Below are 23,856 nucleotides of genomic sequence, written 5' to 3' on the forward strand. Positions count from 1 at the left end.
ATGATACTTTTAAAAGTATATGCTATAGAATTAGAATTTAAAGGTTCCATTGTCATCAGAGATTTCGAAAAATACAACATCAAAATGTCCAAAAGTCCAAAGCAGTGGTTTTCAACTAGAGATGATGTAGCAAAATATCTAAATATATTTTGAGTTGCCACATCTGGAGAGGTGCTACTGGCATAATGGGTAAGAGGTCGGGGACATTGTTAAACATCATACAATGCACAGCACAGCCCTCCACAATAAATAGTTATCTGGCCAAAAATGTCACTAGTGCTGAGATTGAGAAATGCCAGCCTAAAGTGATTTAATGTGACTTAATAAGCATTAATTTATTATCTGAGAGACATGACAAACACATAGGTATATTTTCACAGATATGAGAAATGATGTAGATAGGACAAAACTTTTACACTTCACATAAAATTCCATATTACTATATATTTATAATTATAAAGACTACTAACGACACATTTTTATGAATAGCATTACATTGAACTTTCTTAGATGAGCAGTGATTTTTACCTTGCTGGAATTTTATAGTGGAGATATTTCCTTCATCTTTTTCAACAAATATTTAACATACATCTATTTTTAAAATGTTCTATATAAGGTGATGGAATGGAAAGCCAAATAACAACTGTATTAGGGTATACACACATATAATTTAAAAATTACAATCATTGTGACTAACACTATATTACAGAACAGTGAACAAGACAGTGACAGAAGAGGATAACTTCCGTAGTTATTTGGGGCATCTGTAGTAAGGGAAGAATACCAAAGACAGCTTCCCAGAAGAACAAATGCCTGATCTGAATGTTTGTCTCACAAGATAGTGTGTCTGGAATTGGTTCCTTCTGGTGGATTCTTGGTCTCGCTGACTTCAAGAATGAAGCTGTGGACCTTCACGGTGTTATAGTTCTTAAAGATAGTATGTCTGGAGTTTGTTCCTTCAGATGTTCGTATGTGTCCGGAGTTTATTCCTTCTGGTGGGTTCGTGGTCTTGCTGACTTCAGGAGTGAAGCTGCAGACCTTTGCAGTGAGTGTTACAGCTCTTAAAGGTGGCGCATCCAGAGTTGTTTGTTCCTCCTGGTGGGTTCATGGTCTCGCTGACTTCAGGAATGAAGCTATAGACCCTCGCGGTGAGTGTTACAGCTTATAAAGGTAGTGCGACCCAAAGAGTGAGCAGCAGTAAGATTTATTGTGAAAAGTGAAAGAACAAACCTTCCACAGCATGGAAGGGGACCCAAGAGGGTTGCCGCTGCTGGCTCGGTTGGCCAACTTTTATTCCCTTATTTGGCCCCGCCCACAACCTGTTGATTAGTCCATTTTACAGAGAGCTGATTGGTCCATTTTACAGAGGGCTGACTGGTCCATTTTACAGAGTGCTGACTGGTGCATTTACAATCCTTTAGCTAGACACGGAGCACTGATTGGTGAGTTTTTACAGAGTGCTGATTGGTGCATTTACAATCCTTTAGCTAGACACAGAGCGCTGATTGGTGCATTTTTACAGAGCGCTGATTGGTGCATTTTTACAGAGTGCTGATTGGTGCGTTTACAATCCTTTAGCTAGACACAGAGCGCTGATTGGTGCGTTTTTACAGAGTGCTGATTGGTGCGTTTACAATCCTTTAGCTAGACACAGAGTGCTGATAGGTGCATTTTTACAGAGTGCTGATTGGTGCATTTACAATCCTTTAGCTAGACAGAAAAGTTCTCCAAGTCCCCACTCAACCCAGGAAGTCCAGCTGGCTTCACCTCTCAATAGGGGGGCCTTATATGTATATCTTGCCAAATAAAGAACTTCTATTTTACTAATAACAGGTTTACCAATCATCTCAATGAAGTATTTAGAGAAGGGAATTTCATAATGTTTACATTTTAGAAAGATCACTCAGGATGGTTGTAAAGTGGCCAGGCAGGAGAAAGAGATACTAATTAGGACCCATATCCAAGGTGATAAGGCTCTGGAATAAGACAGTCATCCAATAATGAAGGGGAAAATGGAGGAGATGTATTGAAGAAATGTTAAGAAAAACTGGTAGAACTACAGATGATACTTCATGGGCACATTAATATAAGGAAATTGCCTCTGGTGGCAAAAACTAGGATGAGCCCATGCTGTGGGATGCTTTTAGGGTAGGCTAAAAAGGAATATGTAAATATTTATAATACAAAATTACCATTAATTTAATATGTATATATAACACAAAACTTTTAATTACTAAATTAACCTTTTTTTCTTTTTTTTGGAGACAGGGTCTTGCTCTGTCACCCAGGCTGGTGGGCAGTCGCATGATCGTAGTTCACTGTAACCTACAAACTCCTGGGCTCAAGTGAGTCTCCTGCCTCAGCCTCTCAAGTAGCTGGGACTACACACATGCACCACCACACCCAGTTAATATTTTTATTTTTTTGTAGATATGGGTTTTCACTATGTTGTCCAGGCTGGTCTTAAACTCCTAGCTTCAGGCAATCCTCCTGTCTTAGCCCCGCAAAGCACTGGGATTATAGGCATGAGCCACAATGCCTGGCCTCTTAATTTTATCTTAAGCACAAAACTGACTACAAAATACTTTAAAAACACAGGTATCAAACTTCAGGGCCCAAGTAAAGAATGTGGAGGTCATCATTACCATCCTCACAACAAGAAAAATGCCAAACAAACTGAAAATCAACAACTCTTCTTGGAGCCATCAAAGAATTATGGTAATAGCAAATTGCAGCCACTAAAACTGGAGAGATAGACAGACAGATACAGACAATCACAGCTTAGTGGGAGCAGAAGCCTGAAGCTGCAGCCACTATCTGGAGGAATACTTGAAACTGTAATTAACAAATTTCTGGAGGCTTAGTGTCGACTAACTTGAGAATTAAAGACTCTGAGGGGGTCCAGTCTTAGGCGCGCACCCACACTTTCTTGAGTTTTACCTACAGGAGGCCCATCAGGTTCTCCTGTGAAGACCAGAGAAAAATCCCCATCTGCTCTGGTAGGGGGAGGAGTAAAGTCACCATTTTGAAACACACCAAGAGTTTTCTATTCTTAACAAGGCCTGCCTCAAGGGAAACTATTTTACCAGCACCTAACAGAAGAGGGTTTTACCAAAGCCCTAACAACCTGGGGGAAGGGAAATAAATACCCAACTTAGTTTCAATAAAACACTGAGAACCTAATCATAGGATTATAAAATGCTTTCCCCTCCTCCCGCCCTACCACCACATCAATAGGTCTGTTGTATAATAACAGAGATTTTAGCTAAGAGAACTTCAAGTCTTAGGCACTGTATCAAGGAGTCTTTATGAAAAGCCCAAAACAACAGGGCAGAGAAAAACAAAGGCATAGAGGAAATTTTAGCCCCTAATGCCACAGCTATAGCAAACAGTAAATACAGCCTAACTCCCAGCCAGAAAAACATGAAATTTTATACTAAAGACCTATTGACCCCATTTCCATTTATCTAATACATCATGTCTTGCTTCCAATAAGAAATTACAAGGCATGCAAAAAGGCAAAAAACAGTCTGAAAAGACAAAGCAAGCATCAGAACCAGACTCAGATAAGACAGAGATGTTGGAATTATCAGATCAGAAAGTTAAAATTACCATAATTAATATGCTATAAGCTGTAATTTAAAAATTAGAAAACACGCAAGAACAGATGGGCAGTGTAAGCACAGAGAGGGAAAGTCTAAGAAAAAAATCAAATAGAAATGCTGGGTGCGGTGGCTCACACTTGTAATCCCAGCACTTTGGGAGGCCGAGGTGGGCGGATCATGAGGTCAGGAGATCGAGACCACGACGAAACCCTGTCTCTACTAAAAATACAAAAAATTAGCCGGGCGTGGTGGCGGGCGCCTGTAGTCCCAGCTACTCGGAGAGGCTGAGGCAGGACAATGGCGTGAACCCAGGAGGCAGAGCTTGCAGTGAGCCAAGATTGCGCCACTGCACTCCAGCTTGGGCAACAGAGCGAAAAAAAAAAAAAAAGAAATGCTAGAAGTAAAAAACACTGTAATGGAAATGAAGAATACTATTGATGGGGTCATCACCAGACTACATACAGCTGAGGAAAGAATCACTGCACTTGAAGAGAGATCAATAGAAACTTCCAGAACTGAAATGCAAAGAGAAAATAGAATGAAGAAGACAGAACAGAATATCCAAGAACTGTGGGACAAAAAAAAAAGGGGGGGTAGGCCAGGCACGGTGGCTCATGCTTGTAATCCCAGCACTTTGGGAGGCCGAGGCAGGCAGATCACGAGGTCAGGAGATTGAGACCATGGTGAAACCCCGTCTCTACTAAAAAATACAAAAAAATTAGCTGGGCGTGGTGGCGGGTGCCTGTAGTCCCAGCTACTCGGAGAGGCTGAGGCAGGAGAATGGCGTGAACCTGGGAGGTGGAGCTTGCAGTGAGCCGAGATTGCGCCACTGCACTCCAGCCTGGGCGACAGAGCGAGACTCCGTCTCAAAAAAAAAAAAGGGGGGTTAAATATATATAATAGGAACACCAGAAGGAAAAGAAAGAGAGAAAGGAAGAGAAGAAATATTTGAAGTAATAATGACTAAGGATTTTCCAAAATTAATGATAGACATCAAACCATAGATCCAGGAAGTTTTGAGAACACCAAGTAGGATAATGCTAAAAAAATCTATACCTAGGAATAGCATATTTGTGTCTGCAGAAAATCACAGACAAAGAGAAAATCTTTAAAGAAGCCAGAGGGTAGCAGTGGAAACAATTACCTATAGGGGAGCAAAGATAAGAATTACATCTGATTAATCTTCAGAAATCTTGCAAGCAAGAGGAGAGTAGAGTGAAATATTTTAAGTGTTGAAAGGAAAAAAAAAACCCTAACCTAGAATTCTGTATTCTATGAAATTATCATTTAAAAGTAAAGGAGAAATAAAGACTTTTAAGGCAAACAAAATCAAAGGAATTTGTTTCCAGTAGATCTGCCTTGCCAAGAATGTTAAAAGTAGTTCTTCAGAGAGAAGGAAAATTATACAGGTCAGAAACACAGACCTATAAAAAGAAGGAAAAAGCATCAGAGAAGGAATAAAGGAAAAAGGCAAAATAATATGTTTTTTTTTTCATTCTTAACTGATCTAACAGATAACAGTTTGTTCAAAATGGTAATAGCAACAATGTATTCAGTGAGTATAGCTTATGGATAAGAGAAATGAATGACAACATTGTGATAAGGGAGAGGAGGGAGGGATTGGGAACACTGTTATAAGGTACTTGCACTACTCATGAAGCACTATTGTGTCATTTGAAGGTGGACTTTTATTAGTAGTAAATACATATTGCAAACTCTAGGGCAATGAATAAGAAAAATTTAAAAAGTATAACTGATATGCTAAGAGAGGAGAAAAAGTGGAATCATATAAAATGCTTAATTAAAACCAGAGAAGGCAGCACAAGAGTAGAAGTCAGAAGAAAAGGAAACTTCACGGCCACTACACTACAGGGTATGTGGCACTGTAGGAGCGCAGGAAACAACAGGGTTCCCATGATTAGAAAAAAGAAAAGAAAAGAAAAGAAAAAAAACTATTGAAAACCCACTGCTTTAGGAAGAAAAAATGATCTCTGAGGTAGATCTCCTAATAGTTTACCCATTTAAAACATCTAACTCTTCAGAGAATCTGGAGTGGCAGTTTCTACTTTGAAAATGCTTCTGGGATTATACAAAACTGGAAGTCCAGTGCTTCCAGTCTGGTGATCTAGGTCATATCCTCAGAGCTCTTGAGTCATGAGGCCCCCAGATGATTCTCCCAAGTCATTTCTTACACACTCTCCTTTTCCTCCAGGAAAAGTATAGGAGGGTATATGTCTGGGTTCTCTTTGACACAAGTATAGTTCCAGTTAATAAGGTGGCTTTTACCTTTTGACACTCTTTTCTTGCTACCCTAACAGTTTATTTCAAACAGTGGTTTATGGAACATTGCATCAGAATCACTTCAGGTGTCTGTTAAAGAGTGAGATTCCTGGGTCCAGCCCAAGAACTACTGAATGCGACACTCAGGGAGGGGGCTCAGGAATGTGCATTGCTAGCAAATGTCACAAGTGAGTCAAGCACACTAAAGTCTGAGAACCACTGCTTTAATATATAGTTCCTGGCAGGGCACGGTGGCTCATGCCTGTAATCCCAGCACTTTGGGAGGCCAAGGCAGGCAGATCCCTTGACATCAGGAGTTTGAGACCAGCCTGGCCAACATGGCAAAACCCTGTCTCTACTAAAATACAAAAATTAGCCAGGCGTGGTGGCACATACCTGTAGTCCCAGCTACTCAGGAGACTGAAGCAGGAGAATCGCTTGAACCTAGGGGGCAGATGTTGCGGTGAGCCAAGATCATGCTAATGTACTCCAGCCTCGGTGACAGAGTGAGACTCCATCTCAAATAATAATAATAATAATAATAACAACAACAACATAGTTCCTTTAGAGTTGGGGATGGGGTAAGGAAAGCTCTTCCTTTTACGTTTTGGGTCAATTTACCACTTGGAATGTTTGTCCCCTAATCGCCTGCTGAATACATCTGTTAACCAAATACAGTACATGCTCAAGGAATATTTGTTGAAAGAGGACTTGAGGAACATAGCATTACACTTCCTTAACGACTGTGATAAGCAAAACATTTTGGTTCTTCAAGTCTAGATAGTAGTTGTTTTATTCTAAATAAGTTAAACAATTCTTATAGTCTTATATGTCATGTGTACAGAATAGCTATAATTTTAAAACTGCGAGAGTAAGACAAGCCAAATTTTCTTTATTTATTTCCCACCTGGATAATCCAGAATCAAACTTTATTTAGATGTTAGGCTTGCTCTGATACAGACCTTCAAAAAAATCACTGGAGCTTCTCATGTCAGCAAAATCTGGTTTAAAGAATTCCTGCAAAGGAAAAATAAATGGATGAAAATATAAACATCTATAGAAAACATAAATGCAAAACAACAAAAATCTTATATACAGTTGTTGATATGGTTTGGCTGTGTCCCCACCCAAATCTCATCTTGTAGTTCCCATAATTCCCACATGTCATTGGAGGGACCCAGTGGGAGGTAATTGAATCATGGGGGTGGTTACCCTCAGGCTATTCTCATGATAGTGAGTGAGTTCTCATGAGATCTGATGGTTTTATAAGGGGCTTTTCCCCCTTTTGCTTGGCACTTCTCTCTCCTGCTGCCTCTTGAAGAAGGACATGTTTGCTTCTCCTTCAGCCATGATTGTAAGTTTCCTGAGGCTTCCCCAGCCACATGGAACTGTGAGTCAATTAAACCTCTTTCCTTTATAAATTACCCAATCTCGGGTATTTCTTCATAGCAGCATGAGAACGGACTAATACAGCTGTCATAAGGATCAAAATGTGAGCAGGAGTGTCAGAAATGTTAGGGGGACTATGAGGCTGGCCTGAGGGGTGGAGAAATGGGCAAAAGAGTGTAGAGGCTAGGGTAAACTAGAAGAGAAAAAAATGAGTAGGCTAAGAACATTAAGGCCTACTCATCAAACCTCCCAAGAACCAGAAAACTAAGGATGTTAAGAAACCAAAAAGCTAATCTACAAGCAAAAGATAAAAGAAACAGGACTTTTAACTGGGTTCTTCAAGTATTAGGTCAATGAATTACACATTATACCACATTATAGGTACTAGACTACTTTGTAAGGCTTTGTTAAATTCTAACACTAGTATCCAATCAAAACTGTATAATCACCTCAGAATCTGTATGAGAGAAGGGCCCTCAATTTTTAGTTGTTTTTTTTTTTAAAGTTCCTTCTAATATTCCCAGCTTAGGAAATCTTGGGAAAACTGAGCTATAGCCCATTCTTCCATACATGTTCTTTGCAGAAGAAAACAGACAAGGAGTAAATAAAAGCAATACATGATCACTCTCCAGAGGCCTTACTTCTTAGGAGACTGTGCCATTCAAAAGGGAGGCAAGGCTCTCCTCCCCATCGATTTATTAGTGGGACATGTTATATGTGTGGTATGCTGTGTGTGTGCATGTGTGCATGTACATGAATGAGTGTATTACGAGGACATGTGTGGGACCAGCCAACATTCAGACTATGACGTACCTTGAACCTATCAGCAGCAGGATGTAAACACTCACATGAATGCTGTCACTCTGGAAAAGACATGAAGTTTTATGTATATATGTTAGTCTTTCCTCCTTAGCAGAGGAGAGGAACAGAGACAGAGAGAACCAGGACTCACACACACGGAGAAATTCTCCTAAGTTGCGGGGCAGAACAGGGTGGAGGGGTCGGTCCTCACCCCTTCCTCCCTGTACATTCTGAATGGCCAGGTGAGAGGCAGAACTCCAACAAAAAGAAAGAAAGAACTGAAGATAGACTACACTGGGAACTCACTCTGGCTGCTGTGGGCAGACATATTCTTTTTCAAAGACACAGTTGAAGCACTAGCCTTAAAATTTGTGAGAGGTTGCAAGCCTGCACGAAAATAAAAGAGATAAGAAAAACAGTAAAGTAAATATTGGCAAAGTCTTCTAAAATTAATCTGTGATAAAAATAAAAAAGTAAACTTGTAGGCAAAAAGCAAAAATTACCTGCAAACAACTTTTTTTCTAGTTCTTCTTGGATCTTAAGAAGAATTCTCTCCTGTTCTAAGGCTTCTATATACTTTGAGTAGCACCAGGTTGGCTAAATAAAGCAATTTTCAAAGTTAATTCTGAAATGTTTGCTTTAGGAAATAAACTGAAGGTAAGATGTCTTCTATCAGCCTCTTCATTTAAATTTTTATTAAAGTATAACACACATTAAGAAAAATGCACATCACAAGTTTATAATGATATGAATTTTTACCAACTGAACATACCCAGGTCACCTTTTAACTGGGTACCACAAATTATTATCAACCTACCTTAGTCCATTTTCATACAAATATTTATGATAAAGTAAGTGTATTTTCTTCCATAGCCTTGACAAAATGTTTAAATTCCCTGGTTCGCAGGGAGGAGGTGGGGTGGGAACGTGAGGGTGGTGATATTCTATTTCTCAGTGAATCAATGTCAACAAAAGCTTTACAGATATCTTGACAGCTATTCAGTCATCTTTATATATTCAATTTGACTGTAAATCAAGTTTTAGGGGGAGAGTAACTTTGCATTTGGATTCATTATAATTCTTCAATGTGCAAAATCTATCTAAAACAAATACATATACATTTAGCCCTTCACATCCACAGGTTCTGCATCTGCAGATTTAACCCAACTGCAGATCAAAAATATTTTTAAAAATGAACAAAAAATAATACAAATAAAATATACAGTATAACTATTTACATAGCATTGACTTATGCTATAGTATAATACTTAGGTAATATATGTAATCTAGAGATGATTCGAAGTATATGGGATGATGTGGATAGGTTATATGCAAATACCATGTTGTTTTATATCAGGGACTTGAGCATCTTCAGATTTTGGTATCTGCAGGTAGTCTTGGAACCATCCCACAGTGGATACTGAGGAATGACTGTATAGGGCATCTACATTTACCAAATGTCAGTGTATTATTACTTTACAAATTGCTAAAATAATTCAACATGTATACTTTAAACAGAAATCATAAGAAGCTACATTTATATTTATAAAATATCTTTGGTTTCTAAAAGTTTTTTAGTTTCCTACAAAAATCTTGAATATGACAAGATAGCATCATCATCACCACCATCATCATCATCATCCCTTTCTCTCTCTCTCTTTTTAACCGATAAGGTAAGAGGCTCAAAGGAAATTATGTGATTATATCCAGGTTTCAAGATAATACTGACTTGTGATAAAACAAAGATTAGAAGCCTGTTACCTCACACCTGTAATCCTAGCACTTTGGAAGGCTAAAGTGGGAGGATTGCACAAGCCCAGGAGTTTGAGACCAGCCTGGGCAACATGGCGGAACCTCATCTCTATAAAAAATACAAAAAATTAGCCAGGCATGGTGGTGTGCACCTGTAGTCCCAGCTACTTGGGAGGCTGAAGTGGGAGGATTCCTTGAGCCTGGGAAGTTGAGGCTGCAAAGAGCCCTTGCACCCTTTAACCTGCAAAGAGTTATCATACCACTGCACTCCAGCTTGGGTGACAGAGCAAGACCCTGTCTCAAAAAAAAACAAACAAAAAAAGAGGCAGCCTGATATCTCTAACTGGATGTTTCCCCCTTTCACACTGTGTTTCTAAAATTTAATGCTAGTCATTTGCAAATGAATGGTATTATTTGCTAGGTATCATATGCTTTTAGATATCTCTTTCAGTATACAGTTCCACAAAATTGGATATTTCTCTTCTCTCAATAATAGCTTCATAGTTAGCCAGTTATCTTAGCTGGGTAACTGAACCTATTTGACATTCCTAAATGCCAAAAAGATTGTTTCTTGAGTTAGTATTACCCTAAGATACAAATGCTTTCAATACAAGTCATCAAAAATAGACATAAGTTAAACATATGAAATTTCAGGGAAGTAACAGTAATGTACCAGTTATAAATGTAAATGTAAACACAGAAACCATAATGTATTGGGGGGTGGTCATGTATGGTTAATTTTATGACTACTTCAAAAAATTAAAAATTTGAGACTAAGCATTTGACATTCTTCTGTCATTTTTTAACCCAAGAATACAACATCCTATATATATTCCATCTTGTTCTCTCTATTATACTGTATCTGTCTTATTTTCTTTTCCAACAAGATGATCATTTCAACTTGTGCAATTTAAGTCTTCCTCATGTATCTCAAGAAGTTATTTTTCTTTATTAAACTATCTGGGATTGGCTGAAATTTTAATACTCTCTGAAGGCTCAAAGAAACTCCCTTCAATCTCTCCTACTATTATAATTGTAGGCTTATTTTCAAACAAACACATTCTAGTACCGTACGATGACTGAGTTACTGCATTCCACTATCCAATGCTCTAGCCGGGAAATGAGGTCTGCACCATCTTGCATGCTTACCTGTCGGCCATATGGTTGGAGGCCTAGGAAGGAATCACTGAGTAAAGCAGTTTTGATAGCAGGCACTGAAGTATTTGCATATTGTTTGATTCCATCCTGTAATTATATTAAATTATTCCCCAGAAAAGATAATGCTATGTTAATATAAACTTATGGCTAAGGAGTTATAACATCATACAACATAATATTTCATAGTGAGTGCTGCACTTGAGGTTTCATCAAGTCAATATCACTAATACGACAGAGTCTCCTGCTTTGATCTTTAATCTTATTTCATACTAATATAAAAACACCTTAAAATAAATGAGAGAAATGATTAAGTTGAATGTAAAAATCATTCCCAAATTCTGGAATCCAAGAAAAACCACTATAAACATTTTCATGAACATCCATCCATATTTCTCACTAGGGAAAATGCATAGATTCACAATTTTAATCTTTATATTTTATTATACAAATTTTACACAAATAGAATCTAACTATATTTGCTCTTTTTAAATCTGCCTTTTCATGTAGAATATGTTGTGAAAATGTGAATAAATATAGAGCCGGAATGTATGCTGGGCCTCTGTATTTTTTACCATTGTTTATCTGCTGTAGAATGGTGTCTGCCACATAGTATGCACTCAAATATTTGTTGAATGATGAAATTAATAAATTACATCAACATTTTCAGTGGATGAATGATCTTATGCACTAAAAGGTTTGCTGAATGATAAAATGAATAAATGTTATCATCACTTTCAACAGATAATATTCTAGAAAAAGGATGTACCATAGATAATTTAATTAACAACACTCATTAGAAATTTAGGTCATTTTCTTACTCAGCAACAGAAAGTCAAAAACCGTATGTTCTCACTTATAAGTGGGAGCTAAATGATGGGTACACACAGACATATAGAGTAGAGTAACAGACACTGGTGACTCCAAAAGTTGGGAGGGTGGGAGGCAAGTGAAGGATGAAATACAACCTGTTGGGTACAACATACACTATTTGGGTGAGGAGTATATTTCAAAGCCCAGACTTTACCACACACAACATACCCATGTAACACAACGGCACTTGTACTCGTAAATCTATACAAATAAAAAATTAATTAAATTTCCTTAAAAAAAGAAAAAAAAACCCAAACTTAAGAGGAAAACACATTTGAAGTAATTATAACAAAAAAGAACCATGTATAATTGTATTTCAATTAATACAGATCTTTAAGAAGAACAAATAAGCCAACAGATGAGTAAAGAAGAGACACAACAGAAACTTCCCCAAAGAGGAAATGCTACTGCTTAACAAAAATGGACAATTTTTTCAATATCCCTACTAATCAAAGCCATGAAAATAAAAACATTTCATGCCTTTCAAATTAGTCTTTAAAAATGATAATACGAGAGTTTCAATGTATGAATTTTGAGGAACACAAACACGTAGTCCATAACAACTACTTTTCATTTCTAGAACTTCATTATCCAAAACAGAAGCTCTGTTCCCATTAAATAATAACTCCTTACTGCCTTCTATCCCCAGCCCCTGGCAACCTCTATTCTACTTTCTGTTTCTGTGTATTTGACTATTCTAGGTACCTCATCTGGCAAGATGGCTGAATAGGAACAGCTCCCATCTGCAGCTCCCAGCAAGACCAACACAGAAGGAGGGTGATTTCTGCATTTCCTCCTGAGGTACTGGTTCATCTCATTGGGACTGGTTAGACAGTGAGTACAGCCCACAGAGCATGAGCAGAAGCAGGGTGGGGTGTTGCCTCATGCAGGAAGTGCAAGGGGTTGGGGAACTCCCTCCTCTAGCCAAGGGAAGCCATGAGGGACTGTGCCGTGAGGAACTATGCACTCCAGCCCAGATACTATGCTTTTCCCATGGTCTTCGCAACCTGCAGGCCAGGAGATTCCCTTGGGTGCCTATGCCACCAGTGCCCTGGGTTTCAAGCACAAAACTGGGCAGCTGTTTGGGCAGACACTGAGCTAGCTCCAGGAGTTTTTTTTTTTTTTTTTTTGTACCCCAGTGGAGCCTGGAACCCCAGCGAGACAGAACCATTCACTCCCCTGGAAAGGGGGCTGAAGCCATGGAGCCAAGTGGTCTCACTCAGTAGGTCCCATCTCCAAGTAGCCCAGCAAGCTAAGATCCACTGGCTTGAAATTCTCACTGCCAGCACAGCAGTCTGAAGTCGACCTGGGACACTTGAGCTTGGTAGGGGGAGGGGCGTCTGCCATTACTGAGGCTTGAGTAGGCGGTTCTCCCCTCACAGTGTTAAGGAAGCCTCTGGGAAGTTTGAATGGTGCAGAACTCACTGCAGTGTGGCAAAGCAGCTGTAGCCAGACTGCCTCTCTAGATTCCTCCTCACTGGGCAGGGCATTGCTGAAAGAAAGCCAGCAGCCCCAGTCAGGGGCTTATAGATCAAACTCCCAACTCCCTGGGACAGAGCACCTGGGGGACGGGGTGGCTGTGGGCACAGCTTCAGCAGACTTAAACATTCCTGCCTGTCAGCTCTGAAGAGAGCAAAAGATCTCCCAGCACAGTTCTCGAGTTCTGCTAAGGGATAGACTGCCTTCTCAAGTGAGTCCCTGACCCCAGTGCTTCCTGACTGGAGACACCTCCCAGCAGGGGTCAACAGACACTTCATACAGGAGAGATCCACGTGGCATCAGGCGAGTGCCCCTCTGGGACAAAGCTTCCAGAGGAAGGAGCAGGCAGCAATCTTTGCTGTTCTGCAGCCTCTGCTGGTGATAACCCAGGCAAACAGGGTCTGGAGCAGACCTCCAGCAAACTCCAGCAGACCTGCAGAAGAGGGGCCTGACTGTTGAAGTAAACCTAACAAACAGAAAGCAATAACGTCAACATCAACAAAAAGGGCACCCACAGAAAAATTTCATGAAAAGGCCATCAACATCAAAGATGAAAGGTAGATAAATCCATGAAGATTAGGAAAAACCAGCACAAAAAGGCTGAAAATTCCAAAAACCAGAATGCCTCTTCTCCTTCAAAGGATTTCAGCTCCTCTATAGCAAGGGCACAAAACTGGATGAAGAATGAGTTTGACGAATTGACAGAAATAGGCTTCAGAAGGTGGGTAATAACAAATTCTTCTGAGCTAAAGGAGGATCTTCTAACCCAATGCAAGGAAGCTAAGAACCTTGACAAAAGGTTACAGGAACTGCTAACTAGAATACCAGTTTAAAGAAGAACATGAATGACCTAATGAAGCTGAAAAACACAGCACAAGAACTTCGTGAAGCATACACAAATATCAATAGCTAGACTGATCAAGCGGAAGAAGGGATATCAGAGATTGAAGATCAACTTAATGAAAACTCGTGTAGACAAGATTAGAGAAAAAGAATGAAAAGGAATGAACAAAGCTTCCAAGAAATATGGGACTATGTGAAAAGACCAAACGTACAATTGATTGGTGTACCTGAAAGTGATGGGAAGAATGGAACCAAGTTAGAAAACACACTTCAGGATATTATCCAGGAGAACTTCCCCAATCTAGCAAGACAGGCCAACATTCAAATTCAGGAAATACAGAGAATGCCACTAAGATACTCCTCGAGAAGAGCAACCCCAAGACACATAATCGTCAGATTCTCCAAGGTTGAAATGAAGGAAAAAATGTTACGGGCAGCCAGAGACAAAGGTCAGGTTACCGGGGCCGGGGGCGGTGGCTCACGCCTGTAATCCCAGCACTTTGGGAGGCCGAGGAGGGCGGATCACGAGGTCAGGACATCGAGACCATCCTGGCTAAAACGGTGAAACCCTGTCTCTACTAAAAATACAAAAAATTAGCCGGGTGTGGTGGTGGGCGGCTGTAGTCCCAGCTACTCGGGAGGCTGAGGCAGGAGAATGGCATGAACCCAGGAGGCGGAGCTTGCAGTGAGCTGAGATTGCGCCACTGCACTCCAGCCTGGGCGACAGAGCGAGACTCCATCTCAAAAAAAAAAAAAAAAAAGGCCGGGCGCGGTGGCTTACGCCTGTAATCCCAGCACTTTGGGAGGCTGAGGCGGGCAGATCATGAGGTCAGGAGATCGAGACCATCCTGGCTAACACGGTGAAACCCCGTCTCTACTAAAAAAAAATACAAAAAATTAGCCGGGTGAGGTGGTGGGCGCCTGTGGTCCCAGCTACTCGGGAGGCTGAGGGAGGAGAATGGTGTGAACCCGGGAGGCGGAGCTTGCTGTGAGCCGAGATCACGCCACTGTACTCCAGCCTGGGCGACAGAGTGAGACTCCACCTAAAAAAAAAAAAAAAAAAAAAAAAAAAAAAGTCAGGTTACCTATAAAGGGAAGCCCATCAGACTAACAGCTGATTTCTCGGCAGAAACTCTACAAGCCAGGAGAGAGTGGGGGCCAATATTCAACATCCTTAAAGAACAGAATTTTCAACTCAGAATTTCATATCCAACCAAACTAAGCTTCATAAGTGAAGGAGAAATAATCCTTTACAAACAAGCAAATGCTGAGGGATTGTGTCACCACCAGGCTTGCCTTACAAGAGCTCCTGAAGGAAGCACTAAATATGGAAAGGAAAAACTGGTAACAGCCGCTGCAAAAAAACATACCAAATTAGAAAGACCAATGACACTATGAAGAAACCGCATCAAGTAATATGCAAAATAATCAGCCAGCATCATGATGACAGGATCAAATTCACACATAACAATATTAACCTTATGTAAATAGGCTAAATGCCCCAATTAAAAGACACAAACTGGCAAATTGGATAGAGTCAAGACCCATCGGTGTGCTGTATGCAGGAGACCCATCTCATGTGCATAGGCTCAAAATAAACAAATGAAGGAATATTTACCAAACAAATGGAAAGCAAAAAAAAAGCAGGGATTGCAATCCCAGTCTCTGATAAAACAGACTTTAAACCAACAAAGATCAAAAAAGACAAAGAAGGGTATTACATAATGGTAAAGGGATCAATGCAACAAGAAGAGCTAACTATCCTAAATATCCTAAATATATGTGAACCCAATAAAGGAGATTCATAAAGCAAGTTCGTGGAGACCTGCAAAGAGACTTAGACTCCCACACAATAATAGTGGGAGACTTTAACACCCCCCTGTCAGTATTAGACAGATCAATGAGACAGAAAATTAACAAGGATATTCAGGATTGAACTCCGCTCTGGACCAAGTGGACCTAATAGACATCTACAGAACTCTCCACCCCAAATCAACAGAATATACATTCTTCTCAGCATCAGGTAGCACTTATTCTAAAATCAACAACATAATTGGAAGTAAAACACTCCTCAGCAAATGCAAAATAACAGAAATCATAACAAACAGTCTCTCGGACCACAGTGCAATCAAATTAGAGCTCAGGATTAAGAAACTCATTTGAAACTGCACAACTACATGGAAACTGCACAACCTGCTCCTGAATGACTATTGGGTAAATAACAAAATTAAGGCAGAAATAAATAAGTTCTTTGAAACCAATGAGAACAAAGACACAATGTACCAGAATCTCAGGGACATAGCTAAAGCAGTGTTAGGAGGGAAATTTATAGCACTAAATTCTCACATCAGAAAATGGGAAAGATCTAAAATCGACACCCTAACATCACAATTAAAAGAACTAGAGAAGAAAGAACAAACAAATTCAAAAGCTAGCAGAAAATAAGAAATAACTAAGATCAGAGCAAAACTAAAGGAGATACAGACATGAAAAACCCTTCAAAAAATTAATGAATCCAGGAGCTGGTTTTTTGAAAAGATTAACAAAATAGACCACTACCCAGACTAATAAAGAAGAAAAGAGAGAAGAATCAAATAGATGCAATTAAAAATGATAAAGGGGATATCAGCATGGATCCCACAGAAATACAAACTACCATCAGAGAATACTATAAACACCTCTATGCAAATAAACTAGAAAATCTAGAAGAAATGGATAAATTCATGGACATATACACCCTCCCAAGACTAAACCAGTAAGAAGTTGAATCCCTGAATAGACCAATAACAAGTTCTGAAATTGAGGCAGAAATTAGTCACCTACCACCTAAAAAAAGCCTATGACCAGATGGATTCACAGCCAAATTCTACCAGAGGTACAAAGAGGAGATGGTACCATTCCTTCTGAAACTATTCCTAACAATAGAAAAAGAGGGGCTCCTCCCTAACTCATTTTATGAGGCCAGCATCATCCTGATGATGGTCACAACCAGCAGAGACACAACAAAAAAATAAAATTTCAGGCCAATATCCCTGATGAACATCAATGCAAAAATCCTCAGTAAAACATTTGCAAACTGAATCCAGCAGTACATCAAAAAGCTTATCCACCACAATCAAGTTGGCTTCATCCCTGGGATGCAAGGCTGGTTCAACATATGCAAATCAATAAACATAATCCACCACATAAAAAGAACCAATGACAAAAACCACATGATTATCTCAATAGATGCAGAAAAGGCCCTTGATAAAATTCAACACCTCTTTATGCTAAAACCACTCAATAAACTAGGTATTGATGGAAATATCTCAAAATAATAAGGTCAATTTATGAAAAACCCATAGCCAATATCATACTGAATGGGCAAAAGCTGAAAGGATTCCCTTTGAAAACCGGCACAAGACAAGGATGCCCTCTCTCACCATTCCTATTCAACATAGTATTGGAAGTTCTGGCGAGGGCAATCAGGCAAGAGAAAGAAATAAAGAGTATTCAAATAGGAAGAGAGAAAGTCAAATTGTCTCTGTTTGCAGATGACATGATTGTATATTTAGAAAACCCCATTGTCTCAGCCAAAAACTCCTTAAGCTGATAAGCAACTTCAGCAAAGTCTCAGAATACAAAATCAATGTACAAAAATCACAAGCATTCCTATACACCAATAATAGACAAACAGAGAGGCAAATCATGAGTGAACTCCCATTCACAATTGCTACAAAGAAAATAAAATACATAGGAATACAACTTACAAGGGACCTGAAGGACATCTTCAAGGAGAACTACAAACCACTGCTCAAGGAAATAAGAGAGGACACAACCAAATGGAAAAACATTCCATGCTCATGGATAGGAAGAATCAATATCATGGGATAGGAAGAATCAATATCATGAAAATGGCCATACTGCCCAAAGTAATTTATAGATTCAATTCTATTCCCATCAAGCTACCATTGACTTTCTTCACGGAGCTAGAAAAAACTACTTTAAAGTTCATATGGAACCAAAAAAGAGCCCATATAGCCAAGACAATCCTAAGCAAAAAGAACAAAGATGGAGGCATCACACTACCTGACTTCAAACTATATTACATGGTTACAATAACAAAAACAGCCTGGTACTCATACCAAAACAGATATATAGACCAATGGAACAGAACAGAGGCCTCAGAAATAACATCACACATCTACAACCATCTGATCTTCGACAAACCTGACAAAAACAAGCAATAAGGAAAGGATTCCCGATTTAATAAATGTTGTTGGGAAAACTGGCTAGCCATATGCAGAAAACTGAAACTGGACCCCTTCCTTAAATCTTATACAAAAATTAACTCAACATGGATTAAAGAGTTAAACATAAAACCTAAAACAATTAAAAACCCTAGAAGAAAACCTAGGCAATATCATCCAGGACATAGGCATGGTCAAAGACTTCATGACTAAAACACCAAAAGCAACTGCAACAAAAGCCAAAAATGACAAATGGGATCTAATTAAACTAAAGAGCTTCTGCACAGCAAAAGAAACTATCATCAGAGGGAACAGGCAACCTACAGATTGGAAGAAAATTTATGCAATCTATCCATCTGATAGAGGTCTAATATCCAGAATCTACAATGAACTCAAACAAATTTACAGGGAAAAAACAAACAATCCCATCAAAAAGTGGGCAAAGGATATGAACAGACACTTCTCAAAAGAAGACACTTATGTGGCCAACAAACATATGAAAAATAGTTAATCAACACTGGTCATTAGAGAAATAAAAATCAAAACCACAATGAGATACCATCTCACATCAGTTAGAATGGTGATCATGAAAAAGTCAGGAAATACGCCAGGCGTGGTGGCTCACGCCTGTAATCCCAGCACTTTGGGAGGCTGAGAAGGGTGGATCACGAGGTCAGGAGGTCGAGACCGACCTGGCTAACATGGTGAAACCCTGTCTCTACTAAAAATACAAAAAATTAGCTGGGTGTGGTGGCAGGCGCCTGTAGTTCCAGCTACTTGGGAAGCTGAGGCAGGAGAATGGTGTGAACTCGGGAGGTGGAGCTTGCAGTGAGCCAAGATTGTGCCACTGCACTCTAGCCTGGGTGAGAGAGCAAGACTCCATCTCAAAAAAAAAAAAAAAAAAAAAGTCAGGAAACAACAGATGCTAGAGAGGATGCGGAGAAATAGGAACACTTTTACACTGTTGGTGGAAGTGTAAATTAGTTCGACCATTATGGAAGACAGTATGGTGATTCCTCAGGGATCTTGAACCAGAAATACCATTTGACCCAGCAATCCCATTACTGGGTATATACCCAAAGGATTATAAATCATTCTACTATAAAGACACATGCACAGGGATGTTTATTGCAGCACTATTCACAATAGCAAAGACTTGGAACCAACCCAAATGCCCATCAATGATAGACTGGATAAAGAAAATGTGGTGCATATACACCATGGAATACTATGCGGCTATAAAAAACAATGAGTTCATGTCCTTTGCAGGGACATGGATGAAGCTGGAAACCATCATTCTCAGCAAACTAACACAGGAACAGAAAACCAAACATCACATGTTCTCACTCATAAGTGGGAGTTGAACAATGAGAACACATGGACACAGGGAGGGGAACATCACACACCAGGGCCTGTCAGGGGGTGGCAGCAAGGAGAGGGAGAGCATTAGGACAAATACCTAATGCATGTGGGGCTTAAAACCTAGATGACGTGGCCAGGTACGGTGGCTCATGCCTTAATCCCAGCATTTTGGGAGACCGAGGCGGGCAAATCACTAGCTCAGGAGTTCAAGACCAGCCTGGCCAATATGGTGAAACTCCGTTTCTACTAAAAATCCAAAAAATTAGCTGGGCGTAGTGGCAGGCGCCTGTAATCCCAACTTGGGAGGCTGAGGCAGGAGAATCACTTGAAGCCGGGAGGCAGAGGTTGCAGTGAGCCGAGATTGCGCCACTGTACTCCAGCCCAGGCAACAGAGTGAGACTCCATCTCAAAAAAAAAAAAAAACCAAAAACCCAGTTGATGGGTTGATGGGTGCAGCAAACTACCATGGCACATGTATACCATGTAACAAACCCGCACATTATGCACATGTATCCCAGAAATTAAAGTATAATAAAAAAATGCATATTAACAAAAGTGTAGCAAAATGGGTATTTTCTGCCAATTTAGATTGCAGATCATTTTAAATTGGCATACACTTTTTAATAGAATAATTTGTATCTTGTCTGATCTCTGAAGCTAAGCAGAATGGAGCCTGGTTACTACTTGCATGAGAGAGTAATTTGTAAATGTATTGAATACCTTAAAATGGTTATACCCTTTCAGCAGTCAATTACACATTTAAATGTATAGTTTCATGAAGTAACCCAAAACTTTGGTGATGGGCTGGGGTTGGGGAGGGGTGATTTTATCCAACAAGATCAATATTACAACAGCATAAGCAACAGTGAGATAGAAATGTTTAGATTTAAATGTTTGGTTAAATAACCCATGGCCATAACCCTTCCGTGGAACATTTTCTAGTCATAAAATGCTATGTTCACAAAGAATGTTTAATGTAGACAATGCTTATGACACAACAGTAATGAGAAAAAAAAGATTAAAACTGCATATAACAAATGGATATAAGGCCGAGTGCAGTGGCTCATGCCTGTAATCCCAACACTTTGGGAGGCCGAGGCGGGTGGATCACTTGAGGTCAGGAGTTCGAGACCAGCCTGGCCAACATGGCGAAACCCCATCTCTACTAAAAATACAAAAATTAGCCGGGTGTGGCAACGGGTGCCTGTAATCTCAGCTACTTGGGAGTCTGAGGCAGGAGAATTGCTTGAACTTGAGAGGCAGAGGTTGCAGTGAGCTGAGATCATGCCACTACACTCCAGCCTGGATGACAGAGCAAGACTCTGTCAAAAAAAAAAAAAAAAAAAAGTGGATATAATTATGTAAAACAAAAATAAAACCCTATGCATTAAAAAAAGTCTTAAAGGCCTGACACAGTGGCTCACACCTGTAATCCCAGCACTTTGGGAGGCCAAGGTGGGCGGATTACTTGAAGTCAAGAGTTTGAGATGCCTGGCCAACATGGTGAAACCCCACCTCTACAAAAAATACAAAAATTAGCCAGGCGTGGTGTGGCATGCACCTGTAATCCCAGCTACTCAGAAGGCTGAGGCAGAAGAATCGCTTGATCATGGGAAGTGGAAGTTGCAGTGAGCCAAGATCATGCCACGGCAGTCTAGCCTGGGCGATAGAGCAAGACTCCGTCTCAAAAAAAAAAAAAGACCCAAAGAAAAGACATTAAAATGTAGTTACTATGCATAGATGGTATTAATAAAATAATGATAATAATAATATATTGGCATTAGATTAGAAACTTGTAATATTAAGATTATTCTATATTGTTGAACCAGCATCTGATAAATCTGTTTGCAGTGGTGACAGAATTTTAAAAGTACCTATTATTTTCTTATTACTAATAATCCTTAATTAACCTGATGATATTATCAACAACACAGTTCACTCTTGCTTTAATAATGGAAATTCTATATTTTATTTCTCAATTTCCTGTGTAGCTGGCTAGGGTTATGCTATATTCTGTAAAGGACAAGATATTTTGCCAGTGTGGCACAAATTTGAGAAGATCCAAGGCCTAGCATTTCACAGGATGAGCTTGTCCTTGACTTTTTATATCCAGATGATAGTGTATATTGCCATTAAAATAATTAGATGACCAAAAAAAGCAATTTGGGTCATTTTCAACTTTTTACTATTATAAGTGATGCTGTGTATATACATCTTTGTGCATGTTTATGATTCTCTTATTTATTTATTTTTAAATTATTTGTAGAGATGAGGTCTTGCTATGTTGCCCAGGCTGGTCTCCAACCCCTGGGCTCAAGCAATCCTCCTTCCCTGGCTTGCCAAAGTACTGGGATTACAGGTGGGAGCTACCACACCCAGCTGATTCTCTCCTTTAGAATAAATTTCTAGAAGTGTATTTGCTGATTAAAAAGAATGAACATGGCCAGTTGCCGTGGCTCAAACCTATAATCCAAGCACTTTGGGAGGCTGAGGTGGGCGGATCACTGGAGGTCAAGAGTTCGCAACCAGCATGGCCAACATGTTGAAACCCATCTCTACTAAAAATACAAAAATTAGCCTGGCATGGTGGTGTGTGCCTGTAGTCCCAGTTACTCAGGAGGCTGAGGCACAAGAATCACTTGAACCTGGGAAGCAGAGGTTGCAATGAGCTGAGATTGCACCACTGCACTCCAGCCTAGATGACACAGCGAGACTCCATCTCAAGAAATAAAATAAAAAAATAAAATAAAAAGAATGAACATGCTTTTTATGGCAGATTGAGCAGACTAATACAATATGATACCATTTATGTAAGTTAAAAAACATAAAAAATAGTACTTTGCATTGTTTATGAATGCATCCACATGCATGAAACACTGTCTTTTGTTTGTTTGTTTGTTTTTGAGACAGTCTTGCTCTGTCGCCCAGGCTGGAGTGCAGTGGCGCCATCTCAGCTCACTGCAAGCTCCGCCTCCAGGGTTCACGCCATTCTCCTGCCTCAGCCTCCCAAGTAGCTGGGACTACAGGCGCCTGCCACCACGCCTGGCTAATTTTTTGTATTTGTAGTGGAGACAGGGTTTCACCATGTTAGCCAGGATGGTCTCGTTCTCCTGACTTCGTGATCCGCCCGCCTTGGCCTCCCAAAGTGCTGGGATTACAGGCATGAGGCACCATGCCCAGCCAAAACACTGTCTTTAAAAAGAGCTGGACAAATATATCCCAAACTTAAGGACTGCTCCTAGATATAGGGAGGGTTATAGAACTCAGGGCTGAGGTTACTAGATCTTACTTACTTGCAATGTTTTATTTGTAATGGGAAAAAGAAAAATAAGGCAAAATGTTAAACGTGTTTACTTTGGCTTGCACAAATAAATGTGAGTGTTCATTATATTACTTTTGTGTCTTTCCGTGTCTTTTACATTTATTTTTAAAAATGAAATAGGCATAAGCTTATAAATAAGATGAAACATGTTATTTGGGAGCAATTACCCCTTCTTAATTAAAACAGATAAATATAAGGAGAGAAAGAGACCAAGGAATGAATGAATGAATGGACAGATAGTAGACAAATAGGGAGGCTGGCCAATTTGTGACTTGTTTACACATTTCACAATGTATCATTCTGTAATTTTTCTTTTTTTTAGACGGAATCTTACTTTGTCACCCAGGCTGGAGTGCAGTGGCATACTCTTGGCTCACTGCAACCTCTGCCTCCAGAATTCAAGCAATTCTCCTGCCTCAGCCTCCCAAGTAGCTGGGACTACAGGCGCATGCTGCCACGCCCAGCTAATTTTTTTTTTTTTTTTTGTATTTTAGTAGAGACTGGGTTTCACTGTGTTGCCCAGGCTGGCTGCGAACTCCTGAGCTCAGGCAATCCGCCCGTCTCGGCCTCCCAAAGTGCTGAGATTACAGGCGTAAGGCACTGTGCCTGGCCCATTCTGTAATTTTAATATTGAAAATGTTGCCCCTGCCAGTACATAGTATTTGTTCATTCATTTCCTGATTTATTCAATAAACAATATTAATAATTAAGCATGTGCTGGACACTAGTGTAAGGGCTTATAAAACATGGATAAGGCAGATACTGT

General features: G+C 39.8%; 1 protein-coding gene across 2 annotated transcripts in view; it reads right to left on the bottom strand.

The window, feature by feature from the left end:
• Positions 1-6,756: 6,756 nt before the first annotated feature.
• RGS22 (regulator of G protein signaling 22) overlaps positions 6,757-23,856 on the bottom strand; it is a 154,420-nt gene continuing 137,320 nt past the window's right edge. For both annotated transcript variants that reach the window (XM_055286886.2, XM_055286885.2), the window contains exons 24-28: positions 10,977-11,072; positions 8,579-8,672; positions 8,382-8,462; positions 8,088-8,137; positions 6,757-6,902 (exon numbers count right to left, since the gene is read on the bottom strand). In XM_055286886.2, coding sequence (XP_055142861.1) covers positions 8,133-8,137; positions 8,382-8,462; positions 8,579-8,672; positions 10,977-11,072 — 276 coding nt within the window. In that variant the 3' untranslated portion in view covers positions 6,757-6,902; positions 8,088-8,132. The remainder of the gene's footprint in view (positions 6,903-8,087; positions 8,138-8,381; positions 8,463-8,578; positions 8,673-10,976; positions 11,073-23,856) is intronic.

This window comes from Symphalangus syndactylus, chromosome 7 (genome assembly GCF_028878055.3).
Source record: "Symphalangus syndactylus isolate Jambi chromosome 7, NHGRI_mSymSyn1-v2.1_pri, whole genome shotgun sequence".
Taxonomy (NCBI): Eukaryota; Metazoa; Chordata; class Mammalia; order Primates; family Hylobatidae; genus Symphalangus; species Symphalangus syndactylus.